This window comes from Mus musculus, chromosome 9, assembly GCF_000001635.26.
Source record: "Mus musculus strain C57BL/6J chromosome 9, GRCm38.p6 C57BL/6J".
In the NCBI taxonomy this organism is placed as follows: domain Eukaryota; kingdom Metazoa; phylum Chordata; class Mammalia; order Rodentia; family Muridae; genus Mus; species Mus musculus.
The window spans coordinates 83,584,481-83,601,560 of NC_000075.6; the positions used below are offsets into that span (position 1 = coordinate 83,584,481).

At 43.7% G+C, this 17,080-nt stretch overlaps 1 protein-coding gene across 1 annotated transcript in view; it reads left to right on the top strand.

The window, feature by feature from the left end:
• The window catches only part of Sh3bgrl2 (SH3 domain binding glutamic acid-rich protein like 2), a 51,955-nt gene extending 36,143 nt beyond the window's left edge, over positions 1-15,812 (top strand). The window contains exons 3-4 of the mRNA NM_172507.5: positions 10,178-10,258; positions 12,745-15,812. Coding sequence (NP_766095.1) covers positions 10,178-10,258; positions 12,745-12,756 — 93 coding nt within the window. The 3' untranslated portion in view covers positions 12,757-15,812. The remainder of the gene's footprint in view (positions 1-10,177; positions 10,259-12,744) is intronic.
• The last annotated feature ends 1,268 nt before the right edge of the window (positions 15,813-17,080 follow it).

Below are 17,080 nucleotides of genomic sequence, written 5' to 3' on the forward strand. Positions count from 1 at the left end.
TTTTACTCCAATGGTATTTGCCAATGGATGGTAGTCACGCCTTAACAAAATTAAGTGTTCCAGCCTATGAACATGGAATTTATAGTTATTGTGTCTCTGGTTGCTTTCATTGCTTGTTGTAAATTTCAGTGTACAAGTCTTCATCTTCCAGGCTAGGTGTGCTGGGAAACACTGTGTCCTTCTGAAACTGTTCTCCGCCTTTGTCCCCAGCCCTCCTTTTTTCCTGTGTAGAACGGCAGATGATTGCCAGTGTGTAGAAATGCAGCTGGTTTTGTGCCCAAATACAGCCAATGGTATACACAAGTGCAGCTATTAGTATATAGAAGTACAACTGAGTGTTCCTCTGTGCAAATGCTGCTGACTGTTCTTGTATACAAATGCAGCTGACAGTATAGAAATACAGCTGATTGTTCCTGTATATACAAATGTAGCTGACTGTTTCTGCGTACAAGTGCAGCTGACTGTATACACAGGTGCAGATAACTCAGTGTATACAAGTGCAGCTGACTGTATACACAGGTGTAGCTGACTGTTTCTGCATACAAGTGCAGCTGACTGTGTACACAGGTGCAGATAACTCAGTGTATACAAGTGCAGCTGACTGTATACACAGGTGTAGCTGACTATTTCTGTGTACAAGTGCAGCTGACTGTATACACAGGTGTAGCTGACTATTTCTGTGTACAAGTGCAGCTGACTGTATACACAGGTGTAGCTGACTGTTTCTGTGTACAAGTGCAGCTGACTGTGTACACAGGTGCAGATAACTCAGTGTATACAAGTGCAGCTGACTGTATACACAGGTGTAGCTGACTGTTTCTGTGTACAAGTGCAGCTGACTGTATACACAGGTGTAGCTGACTGTTTCTGTGTACAAGTACAGCTGACTGTATACACAGGTGCAGATAACTCAGTGTATACAAGTGCAGCTCACCTTTTTGTGCTGATTTTGTGTCATGCAGCTCTGCTGAATTCATTTTTTCCCTTTTTAGCAAACTAGCACATAGAAATTCATTCAGGATTAAAATCACAGTAATCAGTTTATGGCTTAACCATCAAGGAATAAGACACAACAGCATTCGCTAGTTAAGACATATTCGTGAGAGCCTGGCTGCAGATGTCCTCGCTCGGTCAGGCATCTGTTGACAGTAGGAATATGGAGTGGATGTAAAATACTGCTAGTTACTCAAGAGTAAAGTCCTTTATTCATGTTGGATCTTAATGACAAAGGACAGGCGACCTGAGATACAGACAAACAGGCCTGTCTCATTAGACATTTTAAAGGTTTTTTTCTATTTATTTATTTGTTTATTATTTTATCTATTTACATTTCAGTCATTGCTCCCTTCTCTCAGTCTTCCCTCCCACAGTTCCTTTTCCCATTCCTCCTCCCCCTTGCCTCTGAGAGGGTGCTCCCCCCATTAATGTTTAAAAACTCTTTGTTGGCTTTTAAAAAATACTTTATAGATGTTATTTATAATGTTAAGTATATGCATAAGCACTGGGCACATTGCTAACCAATCGTGGATGATAAGCTTTTGCCCAGTTTGTTTCAGTGACTTGGGGCCCACTGTGGCTTCCTTCCCACACACTGCCTTGGGTATTGAGGTGGCCGTTACCTGAGGCTGGTTGAGCTAGGTAACTGTCCAGCAGTGGGTGGATTACTATCCCTAACTCCCTTCTTCCTATAAAAGGAGGTGAGCCCACACTGACCACAGTGGAGCATACTTGTGTCTGCAGCTTCTGTGGGTCTCAGGTACAGTGTGTCTGCAAGACCAGGTTACGTTTCCATTTTATAAAGCTCAAAGCCAAATGCATTAAAGGCAAGTTGACCGAACCTGCTTGTAAACTTTTATAGTGGAATCCATTAAAATCGCCACCGTTAGAAGCTCACCAGCTCACACATATTTTTCTGGCAAACTTTATATTATTTTAAAGTCCTGCTGTATTTCAGCACCATCTGTGAAAGACAAATTATCTAACAGTGAGAGTCTTCTCTACTGCTGCTTGGCTGTACATGATCGTCTGTGGCACCCTCCCACATTTAGTGGGGGACCGTGAAGGAGTAGGGTATGATTTTGATTCTCGCTGCTGCCTGTCGCTCAGCAGCCGGCATTGGTATTCCTTGCAGCTTTCTCTTCTCTTACCGTAGTTTTTATTCCACTCTCTATAAATGTTTAATCTCCCATTTTCACCTCACTGAGATGTTTGCCTCAAAACCGTGCGGTGATGAATCCCTGGGATGTGACTGTCATGAAGATGCTGAATCGTACTGTGAGAGCCGAGAGCCTCCATCCTGAAAGTTTGAGGCCACCCGTGTTGGCCGGCAGTCATCTGAACTGGTGTCCAGACAGGCAGTGTCCTTGCTGTTCACATAATTCTTCTGAGCCATCTGCAACTAAAGGCAGGGAAGAGAGTAGAGCTGTGCGGACAGTAAGGTCGCACCAGCATCAGTGTTGAGACATCAAAGTCTGCTTAGGAGAGGGTCAGAAATGAAAGTTCCTTCCCTGCCCGGCCCTACAGGCTCCCTCCAGGGCAGAGCCCAGAAGCTACCTCCTCAGGAAGCTTCCCCGTTTTCTGCTTTCTCCATCTGTGCTTCATACACTAATCTATATCCTTTGATTTTAAGATTTGGATGGTATTTATCTTTTCCTTTGAAAGCGAGGGGAAACTGGCCTTCTTACAGTTTCTATTCCTTCTCCATCTTGATGCGTAAATACACATCTGTACATGATGCTGCTGAAGGCGGCTCCACGATCTTCTGGCTGCTGCATACGTGTGTCTTATGTTGATGTGGGTCTGTAAATACTGTTCGGCAAAGCTGTTTAGCAGTGTGAGCAGCCACAGGGAAGGACGTATAATCCTACTATACTAAGTCCTCAAAGCTTACAGAGAATGACACAAATCTCAGCATCAAGGAATTCGGGTCATAGAGCTGAACAAAACCCACACCCAATTTGTGAAGATGCGAGGAAGTTACCTTTTCTTATATTTCTTTATATTTGCTTAGACTTCTGTCTGAAAAAAAAATCCTTATAGCATGATACACCAATCTTGTAAACATTCTCATTGTCTTTTTTTAACTTTCATTTTTACTGGATAATTACATTGGCTGCAGAATTCTAGATTTTTAAAAAATTTTTTATTAGGTATTTTCTTTATTTACATTTCCAGTGCTATCCCAAAAGTCCCCCCATACCCTCCCACCCCACTCCCCTACCCACCCACTCCCACTTCTTGGCCCTGGCGTTCCCCTATATTGAGGCATATAAAGTTGGTAAGACCAGTGGACCTCTCTTTCCAATGATGGCTGACTAAGCCATCTTCTGCTACATATGCAGCTAGAGACACGAGCTTCAGGAGGTACTAGTTAGTTCATATTGTTGTTCCACCTATAGGGTTGCAGATCCCTTTAGCTCCTTTAAAACTATATTTTATCAGGACAGGCAAGTTCATTTTCTGTATTTCCTGCTCTGTTAGAAGAACCCACGTGTGCTGCAGTAGATTCCGGTTGCTCTACCTCTCTCGCAGACTTTCAGGTTTGTGTCTTTGTTGGTTTTCTTTCTCGCTTGACCTCTGAGGTGTTCTCATCCGCTGGGCTAGGTCCCTTAGCTTGGCTTAGTTCTGTCTCTGGAAGCTTTTCCCTTGAGTTTTTCTGCTTGTTTGTTTCCTGAGTTGTGGAATCTCCTCCTGAGAACTTTGTGCTGAGCTATTGGTAGGATTTTTCAGTCTGAACACCAGTCCCCTCCTTTGGGGAAGTTTTTTTTTATTTCTTTAACTCTCTTCATTCTTTAGTGTTTGCCTTCAGGATTCAGTTTTATTTGTTCAGTGGTCTTACCTACAAAAGAAAGAAAGGAAGGAAGGAAAAACTAGTCATTGCATCTCTTGATCTTGACGCTGTTCTGTGCATGCAAGCAGTATTCTTGAGTTTATTTTCTAGGTCACTAGCTGGATGGAATTTTATTTTCAGCTCTACATTACTCTGTTTTTACATTTTGTATTTAGCAGTCAGCTTTAATTTCTAGGAACCCCTTTGCATTGTTTTATTTCTCCTTTAAATAATGTCTTGTTCCTCTTACATAGATATAGCATCTTAACTCTTTCCAAGGATATTGATTCAAAATACATGGTGTAACGATTTTTCCCATGGCCTGTGCAGCCCCAGCTCTGATTCCAGCTGTTGTTTTATGACTTTTTCTTTTAGGAGCCAGGGTGAAGCCTACCCCTCTATCCTCAACCCTGGGACTTTCACAGACCTGATTGCTTTGGGTAGGAGAGCAAAGGAGATTGTATAAGGGCTTGGACCCTCTGGGCTGCTAACAAAAGAGAGAGTTACAAAGGCGTGAAGGCCAGAGTAGCTCTTCCAGGACAAGGCTTTCCATCTCTCTGTGTCCTTGTGTACAGAGTGACCAGCTGGCCTTTCCCACTTCTGGAGCCTGATACGTGTTCTTCAGAGAATCCCAGTCTTACAGGCGCACCAGGACAGACAGATTGACCCCCAGCCTTTGCACGTACACCTTGTGCTGCTTTGGTCTTTTCCATCATTCCTTCCCCATGCACTGTTAGCTTCTGAGGCTCACAGTTTCTACAGGGGGTTGTCCTACACCTTTGTTCTTTGGGATTTATTTTTTCGCCAATGTTTTCTCTACCAGTCCAGTTGTATCTGCTCTGCATTCTAGGAGGTGATTAAATTTTATTGCTGGTTGCCTTCCTAAGCATAACTCTGTCCTGTTGCCCCAGCCCCTCCTCATTTCAGATGGCATCCAGACAAGACAGTAGGTGACTCACATGTCCGCACTGTACCCTGAACCAGTGTGGTCAGAAATATTAGACATGATTTCAGAGCTGAACATCCTCCCTGTCTAGTGTAAGAATTGCTGACTGGAGCTGTTTTGAGATGGCTGTAACTTACCTATCTACCCTGCTAGGATTGGGCCTGCCAACTTCTTTTTTTTTTCAACATCAAAGTTTCATAAAATAGAATATAGCATTAATGACCCTTAGTCTGAAATTCTGCTTGGAGGCTACCCTCAGGCTTGAGAGGAAAGTTTAAGCAGGAGCTTCCATCTGTCTTAAACAGCAGCAATTCCAGTGGCCTTCAGAAGGTGGGTTTTTAAACAGTTTCTTCTGTTTGGATAAGCCCGCTTTGACTTACATAGACTGCCTCCTGCCTCCGTTTCTTTGCCCATGTGTTGTGTTTCCAGCAGCCCTCTGTGTGCCTAGGCCCTTGGCATGTGGAAAAAATACGGTGCCATCTCTTACTTGCCATTTAGCTGAGTCAGGGAGGCCGGCCATACAGCGTCTCAGAGTGGCCACCGTGGGCTATCCTAACCACTCTCTTAGGGGACACTGAAAAGGCAAAGAACTTGAAGATCTTGGTCTCCAGTGCCTATGTAGTCCATAATGGTCTAAGCAGAGCAGGAGGGCAGTGTCCTTCCCTGGGCTTTTTGGAAGAATGAGGCCATTGTTAACGCTGCCTGCTGCAGATTTTATCACTGGCCTATAAATGTCTCCAACATTGGTTTTCACTTGACCGCAAACAGAAGTATAGGCTACCTGAGCCTTTTTTCTTTACCTCTTCATTCAATTCCTCCACGCCTCTTTAGCCTTACTCTTCTTAAAAGCATTTAGGAAGCCGTCCCCTCGGTGGGTGAGAAGTGTCCGGTGTGCTTGATCTGTGAGGCCCAGGCTTTCCCCGCCTCTTCAGCTGTTGCCATCAGAAGCAGTGGCTCTTTTCCATCCTTTGTCTTAACTGTAATGAAAATGTATCAGCTGTCGAAAGCAGGCACGTTCACACTGAATATGATTTCTGCGTTTATGCCCTTTGCAGAGTCAGTATTAACTGATCTTTATAGCCAGAAGTCACAGAGCAGATTATTCTGTGCAGTGCAGTGCAGTGCTGGCTGCAGAATGTATTTACAGACAGCAGCTTCAAAGGGTGCCTGAAACTGTAGGGAATTCAGTGGGTGTGTTTTAGAAGCCTTGTGTTTATTTGTAAACCATAATACTTTTCACCTTTGGGAGGGACTCTCTCTTTCTCTCTCCCTCTCTCTCTCTCTCTCTCTCTCTCTCTCTTTCTCACACACACACACACACAAATATATATTTTAAATGACAAGTGAAACACATTTGATAAGAAAGCATTCATTCTTTTTCTCATTAGAACACATGACCTAAGGTTATACTGTAAGAAGGTATATTTTAAGGGAAAATTATTTTTTTAATTCTAACTCTGTTACTCTTAAATGATTTCACATCATACTGTTTAAGTGTGAAAGGAATATTAAACAATTAAAATGTTCTAGTTTTTAAATTTTCAATAATTCACTTTATCCAAACATGACCAACAACATATTTATTTTTGTATACTTTAGGATTTGGCAGGACTCTCAGAAGCCTTTGGATGTCAGAAAGCAAATGTTTTTATACTGTTTTAGAATAGGCAAAATGCTAACACATGATATATTAGTCAATAATTAACAAACACCATTGATACGTTGACTTAACATAGGTTTTACTGGTAATCCGAAATGTGTCTGGTACTAGCCAAATGCTGACTTTAAGAATTACCTTCTGGACTAGCTCGATAGCTAGGCAGGTCTGAAAAGCCTGATGACCGTGCAGGTCGGACACCTGCTATTTGGTCCCTGAAGCTGTGCCTAAGAGTTGTCCCCTCTCTGACTTTCCTTGGGTACGCTGGCATGGCCACGTCTCCTCTATACCCACACATATACACACAATAGTAGTATATATAGCTTTCCAATGATTCTAAATTATTCTGCTTTTTAACTATTGACTTGGATATTTGTCACTTTCTCTTAAGGAGTTAGTTATCTTAATGAAACCTTGTAAATTCTACTGAGGAGTCTAAGTTGGCCAGAAGCCCCCAAGCCACAACTACATGGTATTGAGCAAAAAGTTGATTAAATAAGGATCGTGCGGGCTGGAGAGATGGCTCAGGGGTTAAGAGCACGGACTGCTCTTCCAAAGGTCCTGAGTTTGATTCCCAGCAACCACATGGTGGCTTACAACCATCTGAAATGAGATCTGGCTCCCTCTTCCAGAGTGTCTGAAGATAGCTTCAGTGTACTTACATATAATAAATAAATAAATCTTTAAAAAAAGAAAAGAATCGTGCTTATCACTTTTGCAAAGACATATAGTTTAGGAATGTTTTTTTTTTTCTTTTTTATAAGTTAGAAACATTATCCCGAGATTTCTAACTATCTGACATTTGCAAATACCCTTGTTGGTGACTAGCACTTGTAAGGAAAGCTTCATTTCAATATAGATAAATGGGTTATTGATACTGTTGTATGTTTTTCCCACCTCTAAATATTTTTTAGCTGTTTCTGAAGTTTGCATGTAAGTTTGTTTTCCGTTTGAATTTGTGGTTTGGGGAATTACGATCATTTTTGAGGTTTATAAAGATTACAACTTGAAGTATAACCATTAAACCCCATTGCCAGCCTTTTTACTCTTTTATGTAATGTTTCCGTGTTGCCACCAACCTCTTTTGAAAGCAGAAAGAAGGAAGTGGCCAACTATTCCAGTAGAAATCTGCAACCACAGCACGCCCAGGAGAGCCTTGCTTCAGTCTGCCTCCAGCTGCTCCCTATTTCCTAGGAATCTGTAAGTCGAGTGGACTGCAGTCGCATGCAGTGTAGGGAAGAAAGCTGGAGACGCATAAAGGACCAGTCACATTTGTTACTTGACGGGTTGCATTCTGCCCAGCATCGTCCATGACTCAGCCTCTTAGAGTGAATCTGTGATTACCAGTCAGTTTAGGGTAGACTGCCAACTGAGGGGTTAGGCAGAGTCAGGATGTTCATGGCCTTCAAGGCCATGCTCTTTCTCAGGCATACAGTATGAGCACCAGAAGTCTTCAAGAAGAGGTATGACCACAGGGTGGTAGGGTCCAATTGGCTTTTAGAAACCTATGTGTCCCTTGACAGAATATGACGTTGGGTAGAAATGGGTGGGACTAGGCAAGGGCTGATAATGAGGCACTGTAGCTAAGATGCTGAAGGCAAATAACAGAAAATGGAGGAGGCTTAAGGGATGTGTCATGTAGTGGAGGGCAGAGAAAAGGCCTGCAGTACTCATTGGAGAGCTGCTGTTTGCTGAGAGGCGCATATTGGAGACTGGATCCAGGGATCTAGAATGTAGCAGAGATCAGAGCCGGAAGCGAATTCCAGTAGAAGAGATGCCCTTGGGAAAGAATGTACAAAGAGCAGAGGCAGAACATGGAGAAAGGGTCAGATGATTGCATTTTCCCCAGTGACTGACTGACTGAGTGGCTTATATCCAGCCGTGATGTAGCCTCACCCTCCCTCCTGCAGGATGTTGTCCTCGGGTCCTCAGAGGGGATGCACACCGAACAGGGCTGTTGAGCCTGGATCAATGAAGCAGTGTTCACATGTCAGTAAAAGGCTGAGCAAAAAGATATCTAACAAAAGATCAGCAACTTTTTACTAAAATGTGTAGTGGTCTAGTGCCACTAGCAACCTTCAACCCCTCATCTGCTTCAGTCAGGTGTCTTGTGTTTCTCAAACAGCGTGTTCAGCTCAACGCCAGTTTCCCCATCCTGGGAAAGCCAAGAGCCGCTGTACTTCTTACTTCCCTGTCGCCTCCACATCGCATCCAAAAACAACCCTCACTTCCTACTTTTTGGACACGTCTCCTGCCCACAGCCCTGTCCGTTACCTCCACTGGGATCCTGGCTGGCCTACATTACCAAGTCAAGTGCCCCCTAACTTTCTCTCTAGTTTTCTCAGCTCTCCCTTTCCGAGACATTCTCCAATGCCTATTGAGCATTGTCGTGAAAGTAACATCATTTTATTTTCTTGTTCAAATCTGTTACATGGCTTCCTTTGCATTTAAGATAAAACTGAATAAAACGGAGCCAGGCGTGGTGGCGCACTCCTTTAATCCCAGCACTCGGGAGGCAGAGGCAGGCGGATTTCTGAGTTCGAGGTCAGCCTGGTCTACAAAGTGAGTTCCAGGACAACCAGGGCTACACAGAGAAACCCTGTCTCGAAAAACCAAAAACAAAAACAAAAAAAAACCTGAATAAAACCCAGCATAACAGCTGCCAGGTGGCCTGCCAGCTCCCACCTTCCCATGCTGCCCGTGCCCAGTGTCCTTGTATCATCCATTGGCATGACAAACTCTATCGACCCCAGAGACTTCTGCTCGACATATTGAGCCAGTCTCTTCAGATATGTAACTCCTCGGCCGCAGGAGTAGCCCCTGTAAAACCAAGATGGCTGCAGGTTAGAGTCAGAGCTATGTCTAAGGCCATGAGACTCACTGATAGGGGCTGTGCGCAGAACCAAAGATGATAATCCAAACATTTTTCATCAAATGAGGCTTTCTGAAGACGAAACTTCTACAAGTTGTGGACTCATTTAGATTTCAGGTGTTCTTAAAAGCCCCTTAATAACATTGGCTCAGTCGTGCCCAGGGACCAGGACGCATGTGGCGATGGCCAGGTTCCTCCTGGGCTGATGCTGTCCAGAGTACAAAGAACATGAAGTTCAAGGGTATTGCTGCAGACAGAAGTCAGCTCCCCACCCCCAACTCCCCTGCTCTGTAGCTGTCCTGCTTGGCCACTGTGTTTCTTTTCTCAGAGCCTGTCCACAGGAAACTGCAAAAGCAGAGCCAAAGCCTGCCACTAAGACTGACACCTGCAGACCCTTGTGACTTTTCGGGTGACCAGTGATTGATTTCTTTCTTTCTTTCTTTCTTTCTTTCTTTCTTTCTTTCTTTCTTTCTTTCTTTCTTTCTTTCTTAAGTCTTGGATAGCAAAATATCAAGCATGACACTGGGGTGTGGCTCTCCTTATTAGTGGGTATAATCTAAGATCAGGGTGAGCACGTACAGATAAATTCTAGTTTGACACACAAGGAAAAATGAGTGTTTGCTCCTTTATTTCTGTTGCCAAATCCTGTCCTAATTCTGGGTTTTAAAATAAAAAGAAAGAAAGAAAAGACTTGTTACAACAGGCCCTTTCAACTACACACTGAATCCAGTGGGTGCTTGTAGGTCTTCCTTGGCCTTGACCGAGCAATGGTACATTGTTTTCTTCCACGCAGGATTTTTATGAAAGCATCAACTGTAAAAGTAATTGCTTGCCGGTGCTCACTGGCTTTATCTTCCTCTCTTCTTTTTCTAGGACTATGACAGTTTTTTTGAATCGAAGGAAAGCAACACAGTCTTTTCATTCTTAGGCCTGAAGCCACGGCCGGCATCCACGGTAGGTTAACCTTGTGTATTTGGAGGTAGGCTAACCCTCTGTACCGGGCTTCAGCACCCATGGTAGGTAAGCCCTCTGACTCTCGCTTCAGAGTTTATCCTGCTGGAGCAGACCTTAGGGACTGAGGTTGAATGGGTGAGAGGCATGTATCTACCCTGCTAAACTTGCAGTCTCTCGGGTAAATATAGACTGCAGGGATACACACAAAAATTTTAACTTCTTTAAATCAAAATATTAGTTTACTTTTAATTGATAGCCCTGTTCTCTGAAGAGGAATTTAAGGTAGCAAAATAGGTAGCTAGTTTTTATTTAAATTATAAATTCACATTGTGTTTTACCCCTGTGTCTGTACCTTTCACGTTTATGATTTGTTTGGTCACAGATGGGGAATCACATCTGTACTGATCATGAAAAGCTTTCTCCTGGCCTTATTTCTCTTTTGTTTTTTGTTGCTGTTTTATTTTTTCATTTTTTTGAGACAACAGTTTCTCTGTGTCATCCTGGGGCTGTCCTGCACTCTCTGAGACCAGGATAACCTGGAATTCACCAAGATCCACTGGCCTCTACCTTCTGAATGCTGGAATTAAAGGCACTCGCCACCAAGCCTGCTGTTGTTTCTTTTGAGACAGTGCCTTTCTGTGGCTGACTGTCTTAGAACTTATTATGTCTGTTGGGCTAGCCTTGAACTCCCAGCGATCCCCCTTGCCTTTGCCCAGGGCTGGGCTTTCCTCTCCTCATTTCTTAACACAGCATCACACCAGTTTGCATAGATGTCGTGATTGAAGCATCCCACTCACCTGGAGATGCTTTGAACCATGGTGGGGCACAGAAGTGCAGGGGCTGTGTGCTGGAGAGACTAGAGAATGCGGGGGTCCTGGCAAGGATGTGGGATGGATGCCCCACAAGGCCAAGGGGCAGCAGCTTTATGAAATGGCGGAAGCAGAGCCACATTTGAGAGGCATCTCAAATCAGACCTGAAAGAGGTGTCACACTTCCTAATCCAACCTGAGTATTTTTAAAGCCTCGTATCGCATCATACCTTTTGGAAAATGTGAAGAACCTGAGTCTGTTTTGTGCAAAGACTTAGGAATAATGAATATTTTCATAGCCATATAAAGCACAAGATTTACTTTAAAAATAAAAACCAAGTAAGTTAATAGTTTGGTTATTTCATTTAAAAAGACTGGTTTTGTGACTAGAAAAGTCAGTTAGGCTTATTTTTTTAAATTGTAAAGAAGTAAATATGTGTAAAATAGAATATTAAACTCACTAGCCAGAGCCAACCATATTGACACTTTTCCAGTGCGCCTTACAATCCTCATAGACATACACAGTAACTGAGGCTTGGCTATAGCTCAAGTGGAGGCTGAATTCTAAAGTATCTATTTTAATGCAGCCGAACCTGCAGTGCATTCTGGAAGCTTTGTCGAAGTAGCGGGTCCTTTGAGGCTGCCTAGGACAGGTACCATCTGAAGCCCCTGTGAGAGGAGACAGAGGCTTTCAGTAATAGTAGCCCCGCTGCAGCACCTGCAGCAGAGCCTCCACCATGAGAACACGCCTTGTTTTACATCAGCAAGCCCGCAGATGGCTTGTGGGTGGTTCCTATGCACATGGTTTTTAGCAGAGGCACACCCACACAGAAAGTATTTACAGGTTCTTAAGACTATTTTTATGCCAGTCAGACATTTGAATATTTGTTAGGAAAATTAGTATTTATATAAAATATTCCACCCAAATATATTAAACAATCCAGATTTATCTTCAGAGAATTGGGGGATGGGGCAGTGTGTGTGGTGGGGAAAGCCTGGGGCAAGGATTACCTTCCAGAGGCAGAAGCCAGTAGGCTGTGTCAAAACCTCATAGAAGATACTGAGTACACACCATCTCTGGTCTCATTTTCTCCAAAGGCACAGATTCTTTAAAGATTCAGCAGCTGGTATGGAGACTTTTGCTCCCAGGTCACTAAGACAAGGGGTGATTTTCAGAATCCATAACTGCTGATTGCACTGCACACCCTTTGGCTATATTGGAGCAAATTGCAGTGGCTTCTTGGTGACACTTGTTTAATTGGGTCATGGGGACAGACAGAGTGGCACTTGGACAACAGGGGTGGTGATGCGTTATGAATGATGTGGCCATTCTGATGATGTCATTCATCCAGGGCCACCCTTAAGCAGTACCTCTTCATGCTCCTGGGAGGTCACAGCCACCTGTTGTGAGCTAATAGCACAGCAGTGTTCAAAGAAGGAGACTTGGTGGCTGCAGAGAGATGGAGCTTTTCTTTGCTTGTTTGCAGGTTGGGTGGGTAGGACTGAAGTCGAGGCTCTGGCTTAAAAGCCGAGACTTCGCCCTCTCAGTAACAGGGTGAGTCATTATAACCTCCCTCATATCTGTTCCTGACATTTCAAAAACAAAACACTGCGAAAGGCAAGCGTTCTTGTCGATGCAGTGTAATGACCGTGCCTTTCCCCTCTTGTGTTTAATAGGCGGAACCTTAGAGGTAAAAAGTAGAAGGTGATGGAGTTGCGTTTGGAGCACCCCCTGGTACTCAGCACTCGCCTGCTTACCTGATGCATCACTGTGACAAAGCCACACACACAATCAGTAACTTCGTCTGACCTGGAGAAGGTGTCTTTGGAGGACATGGGAATAATGGGGACTGCATGATTGCTCTGAGCCAATCAGTTCTGTGGTGGTGGATCCTCTTATTTTCTGATTCGTCTGCAGTTGCCTCACTCACCTGAAAGTACTCTCCCCGTGATAGGTCAACTTCCTTAATGACTGACAGGTAATTGGGCGACACCATCAGGGAGAAAACGTTGAACCTGCCCTATGTTTTATTAGAAACTGGCCTTGCAGAAACCCATTCCTCTCTAAGCTGCCTGCGTCCCATCCTTGAAACCATTTTGCCAGGATGGTAACGTCAATTGAATCCAAAAGAAGAAAGCAGTGCCGACTGACATTGACTCTGAGGGTTCTTGTTGGAGAGTCACAAATGTCACTGCTCTGGTACTTTGTAATAACGCCTGCTGGAAGAGCTGGATGCTCTCAGCTCCGTTCTGTGATGGAAACCCTCACCCCTATAAATTCTCCAGGCTTCTCCAGGTGCTTCCAAAACCTCCATTGCAATATCAAATGATCACAGCCAAGTTACAGGGCAGAAAAGAGTTGCTGTTTTTGGAAAATGTCTCTTTTATCTCTTGCAAGGGGGAAGTTTCACTGTATGCATAAGACTACTTGAGAGATATATTTTAAGAAGTGCACCGGTTACATATAGTAAGTTAATAGAGTTTGCTCTGTCAGTATGCAAAGGCGTTTTCAGCTCTTGTAGTTTGCTTACACACACATGCACATATATTTTTAAATGCAGCTCCCCAAAGTAACAGCTGCTTGTTCTATTTTGTGAAGGGATTATATTTTTGGAGGAAGAAAATGCTTGGTTAGATATATTTTGTGAACCGTTGGCGCCAGCCCTGCGAGGACATTTGCATAGCACACACAGGTTCTGCATTCAGCTCCAGCATACTGGGAAGGAAAAAGAGACACCACGATGGCTGCCTAGTGTCACTTCCCATGTCACGCACCTTTGTCTCTGACAGTTGACAGTCTTAGGCTTTTCAGAATAACACAGACACACATTCTTGCTTGATGTAGGAGCACGTGTGAGATTTCAGAGCAGCCCAGACAGGAAGGGGCTGTCTAGAGCATGGTCCTCAATGGTTCTTAAGAAGCAAAGTCCCTGCTCCCTCTGGGTGAACACTGGCAAACACTGAGGTTACTCTCCTGTATCCTGGCATATTTAGAGTTAATCTCACACATAGAAATAATCTTGAATAGGATAAAGGGCTGACTGAAATCTCCACCTAGCCTGCACGATGCTAGGCCTTTCACTCTGATTCTGAAAAGGAAATGTTTGAGAAATTGAAAGATCCATCAAGCAGCCCTCTCTGCCACCTGCACCCCAAGCTTTGCTAAAGGTGGGCTGTTCTGCAGTCTTTTTTAAATGCTGAAGCTGAGAGCTTGTTGCAGTCCTGTTGCAACAAGGAGAAAGGCGAACACCTTTCTTTATGAATGGACCAAATGATTGATGCACAATTTTCTTCCCAGGGAAAGCTTGTCAGGTTGTGGGCATTAGTGGGCTAGTTGGTGTTAAGCCCGATCCACGTAAAATTCCATTTGATAAATCCCAGGGAGTTTCCAGAGTTTTGTGTGTTGTGTTGTGTTTTGTTTTGCTTTGTTTCCACCTCCAGCTGGATATTGTGCTTGAATTTGTGAGTCTTCTGACAAGACACATTTCTCTTTAAAATAGAGTGATTTTTAAATTGTCTTGTGAAATCAACCCAGGTTACCTTGAGCCGTTTACTTACATCAAGTCTACTCTTGCCAGTGTGTGCCAACAACCAGTTTGGCAAAGTGAAATCTTAGCATGTTTTGGATGGTAGGAGCACTAACCTTACAGTGTTGAGGAGACAAAGAAAGCTACCAAGATTTGTCACATATCTTTTTAATTGTCCATACCATACCTACTATGACTGTGTTAGACACACCACCGAATAGATGGTGTTCTTAGCATCACTATCATAGTTTCACATCATTTCCTTGCCATGGTTCTTCTAGGGAGCACTGGGGAGTCAGCCAAGAAAAATGAGATTAGAGGTAGTGACTTGTTTTAGTGTCCAGAAGCCCAGTATGGAGTGGACCACAGTCCCCGGACAAGTGTGTGTAGAGCATGCTGGCTCTTGTATGATTCCCAGTCTGCCTGTCTGCCTGACTTCTCTTCCTTTCCCTCTTTCTCTTTGTTGTTGTTTGAGACAGTCTTGCTACGGAGACCCAGGACTCACTTCTGCTTCTGCCTCCCAAATGCTAGGATCACATACTTACTGAAATCGTGTTCTTCCAATTTCCTTTAATTAGCTTGCTTTTAGATTGGCTCGCCGCCATCTCTAAAGCCTAGGAAAGAAGTGCAGACTTGGCTGTAATGCCAGCAGCTTTCAGGCCATAGTGTCGACTTCCTGCCTGCTTGTGGACAAAGGAAGTATGCTGCTGATGCCCAGACAGTGCCATTTGAATATTAGGTGACCGTGAAACACCATACTGCCAAGTGTCTGCAAACCAGAAGACAGTTTAGTTCAGGAAATATTTTGCCAAATTCAGGGGCTTTATTAAAATCAAAGAGGAGAAAGAGGAAATATTTTGTCCTTAGATGCTAATATGTTTTAGGCTTTCTTTTTCTGTTTTATAAAGTTAACCCAGTATTTACATTTCCATATTGTGTGAATTGAACCATCTAAATATATTTTTCTTTTGTTATTGAAAGGTACCAAAGGCTTTTTATGTTTTGTTTGGTTTGTTTGATTTTATTGTAGGGTTTGTTTTTTTTTTTCTAGAAATACCTTTTATATAGACTAGTCCCCAAGTGTCTGGGTCTACTTCAGTCTGTGTAATTGGTTTTTACCTCAGTTCATTTGTATTTGTCTCTCAAGGCATTGGTGAAATCTCAGATTTTATATTCTGCTTTAAAGGGGAATAAATTCCAGAAAACATGCATTATAAAGCTGGAGTTGTTTCTTCCCATTCTCTCTCCTTTTCCAACTTTTATCCTGGAGTTAGCTTGGATCCTTCCTGTTGCTCTAGGAAGCTGAGTGTCTGCTCCCATCCGTGAAAGGGTTAGTGAGTTGCTACAGAGCTCCCACAGTGACACATGAGAAGAATGCATGTGGTTTTGTCTGGACGCACTGGGAGGAGAACAGAGCCCTCTCTGGCCACCCAGGACTGAGGTGGGGATACTCAGCGGTTGGCCTAGGTGTGTCATGTCCTCTTCCAGGCACACTGAAGCCACTAGCGGTTTGTCCCATACTGGCTGCAGAAAACACCAGAGGTGGTCACAACTCCTCTCACTTGGGCTTCCTGTGATCCACATTTGGAAGCAGAAGAAAACATTTCTGAAGGCGAGGGCTAAGGCTGAACTCACCAAGAAACAGTTGCAGAACTCAAAGGCCAAGACAGATGGAGGGTGTGGGAGGGCTCAGACACAACAAGCTCTAAGATGGCAGAAATATGACCGCTCACAAAACCAAATCGGCCAAGAGCCCTGCCTGCGTGTGACCCAGATTCCAAAGGGAGGGCTTCCTAGTTCTAGACATGTGGGCCAGATTAGCATTGGCTGTCTTTTCTGCCAGCATGAATTAAGCCCTCATAAGGTGATGGGTCCTGTCTGAGGATGAGGGGAGCAAATGAGCACAGCAGGGACAGCCGCAGTCAGTGGCGGGCCAGGGAAGGTGTCAGTGCTGGTACAGCTCATTATCAGAAAGGTTAAAGGTTTTTTCCTACTAAAACCATCCTCACTTTTTATACATGCAACGGACTGTACGCGTATATACATACATATCTACTGTAGTTTAAAGAGTAATAATAATAGCCCCCATATGCCTCCAGCCTGCCATGCTGCCTTTCTCCCTAGGCACCCCATGTGCGCTTCCCTGACCTTCTCTTTCTCCCTGTTGAATATAGAAAGCCTCACCCTGTGTGTGGATCGAAGCCTTCCTGCCCTTTAGCGGTTTGTCTCCATGTATGTATTCTTAAAGAAAAATAAACAGAATTAAGCCAGATTCAGTTTTATTTTTCCTTCTTGCAATGGGAACATTCATTGTTGAGCATTATTCCACTGTGTGAATATATAACATTTTTTTTCTCCAGTTGTTGACAGTTGAACATCGCTGTGGATATGTTTTCATTTGACTTCTGATGCAAGTATGAGACTTCTTACATAAAAGTGAGCCACACCTCAAGTAGTATTGCCGGCTGTACAGAAAGAACATGTGT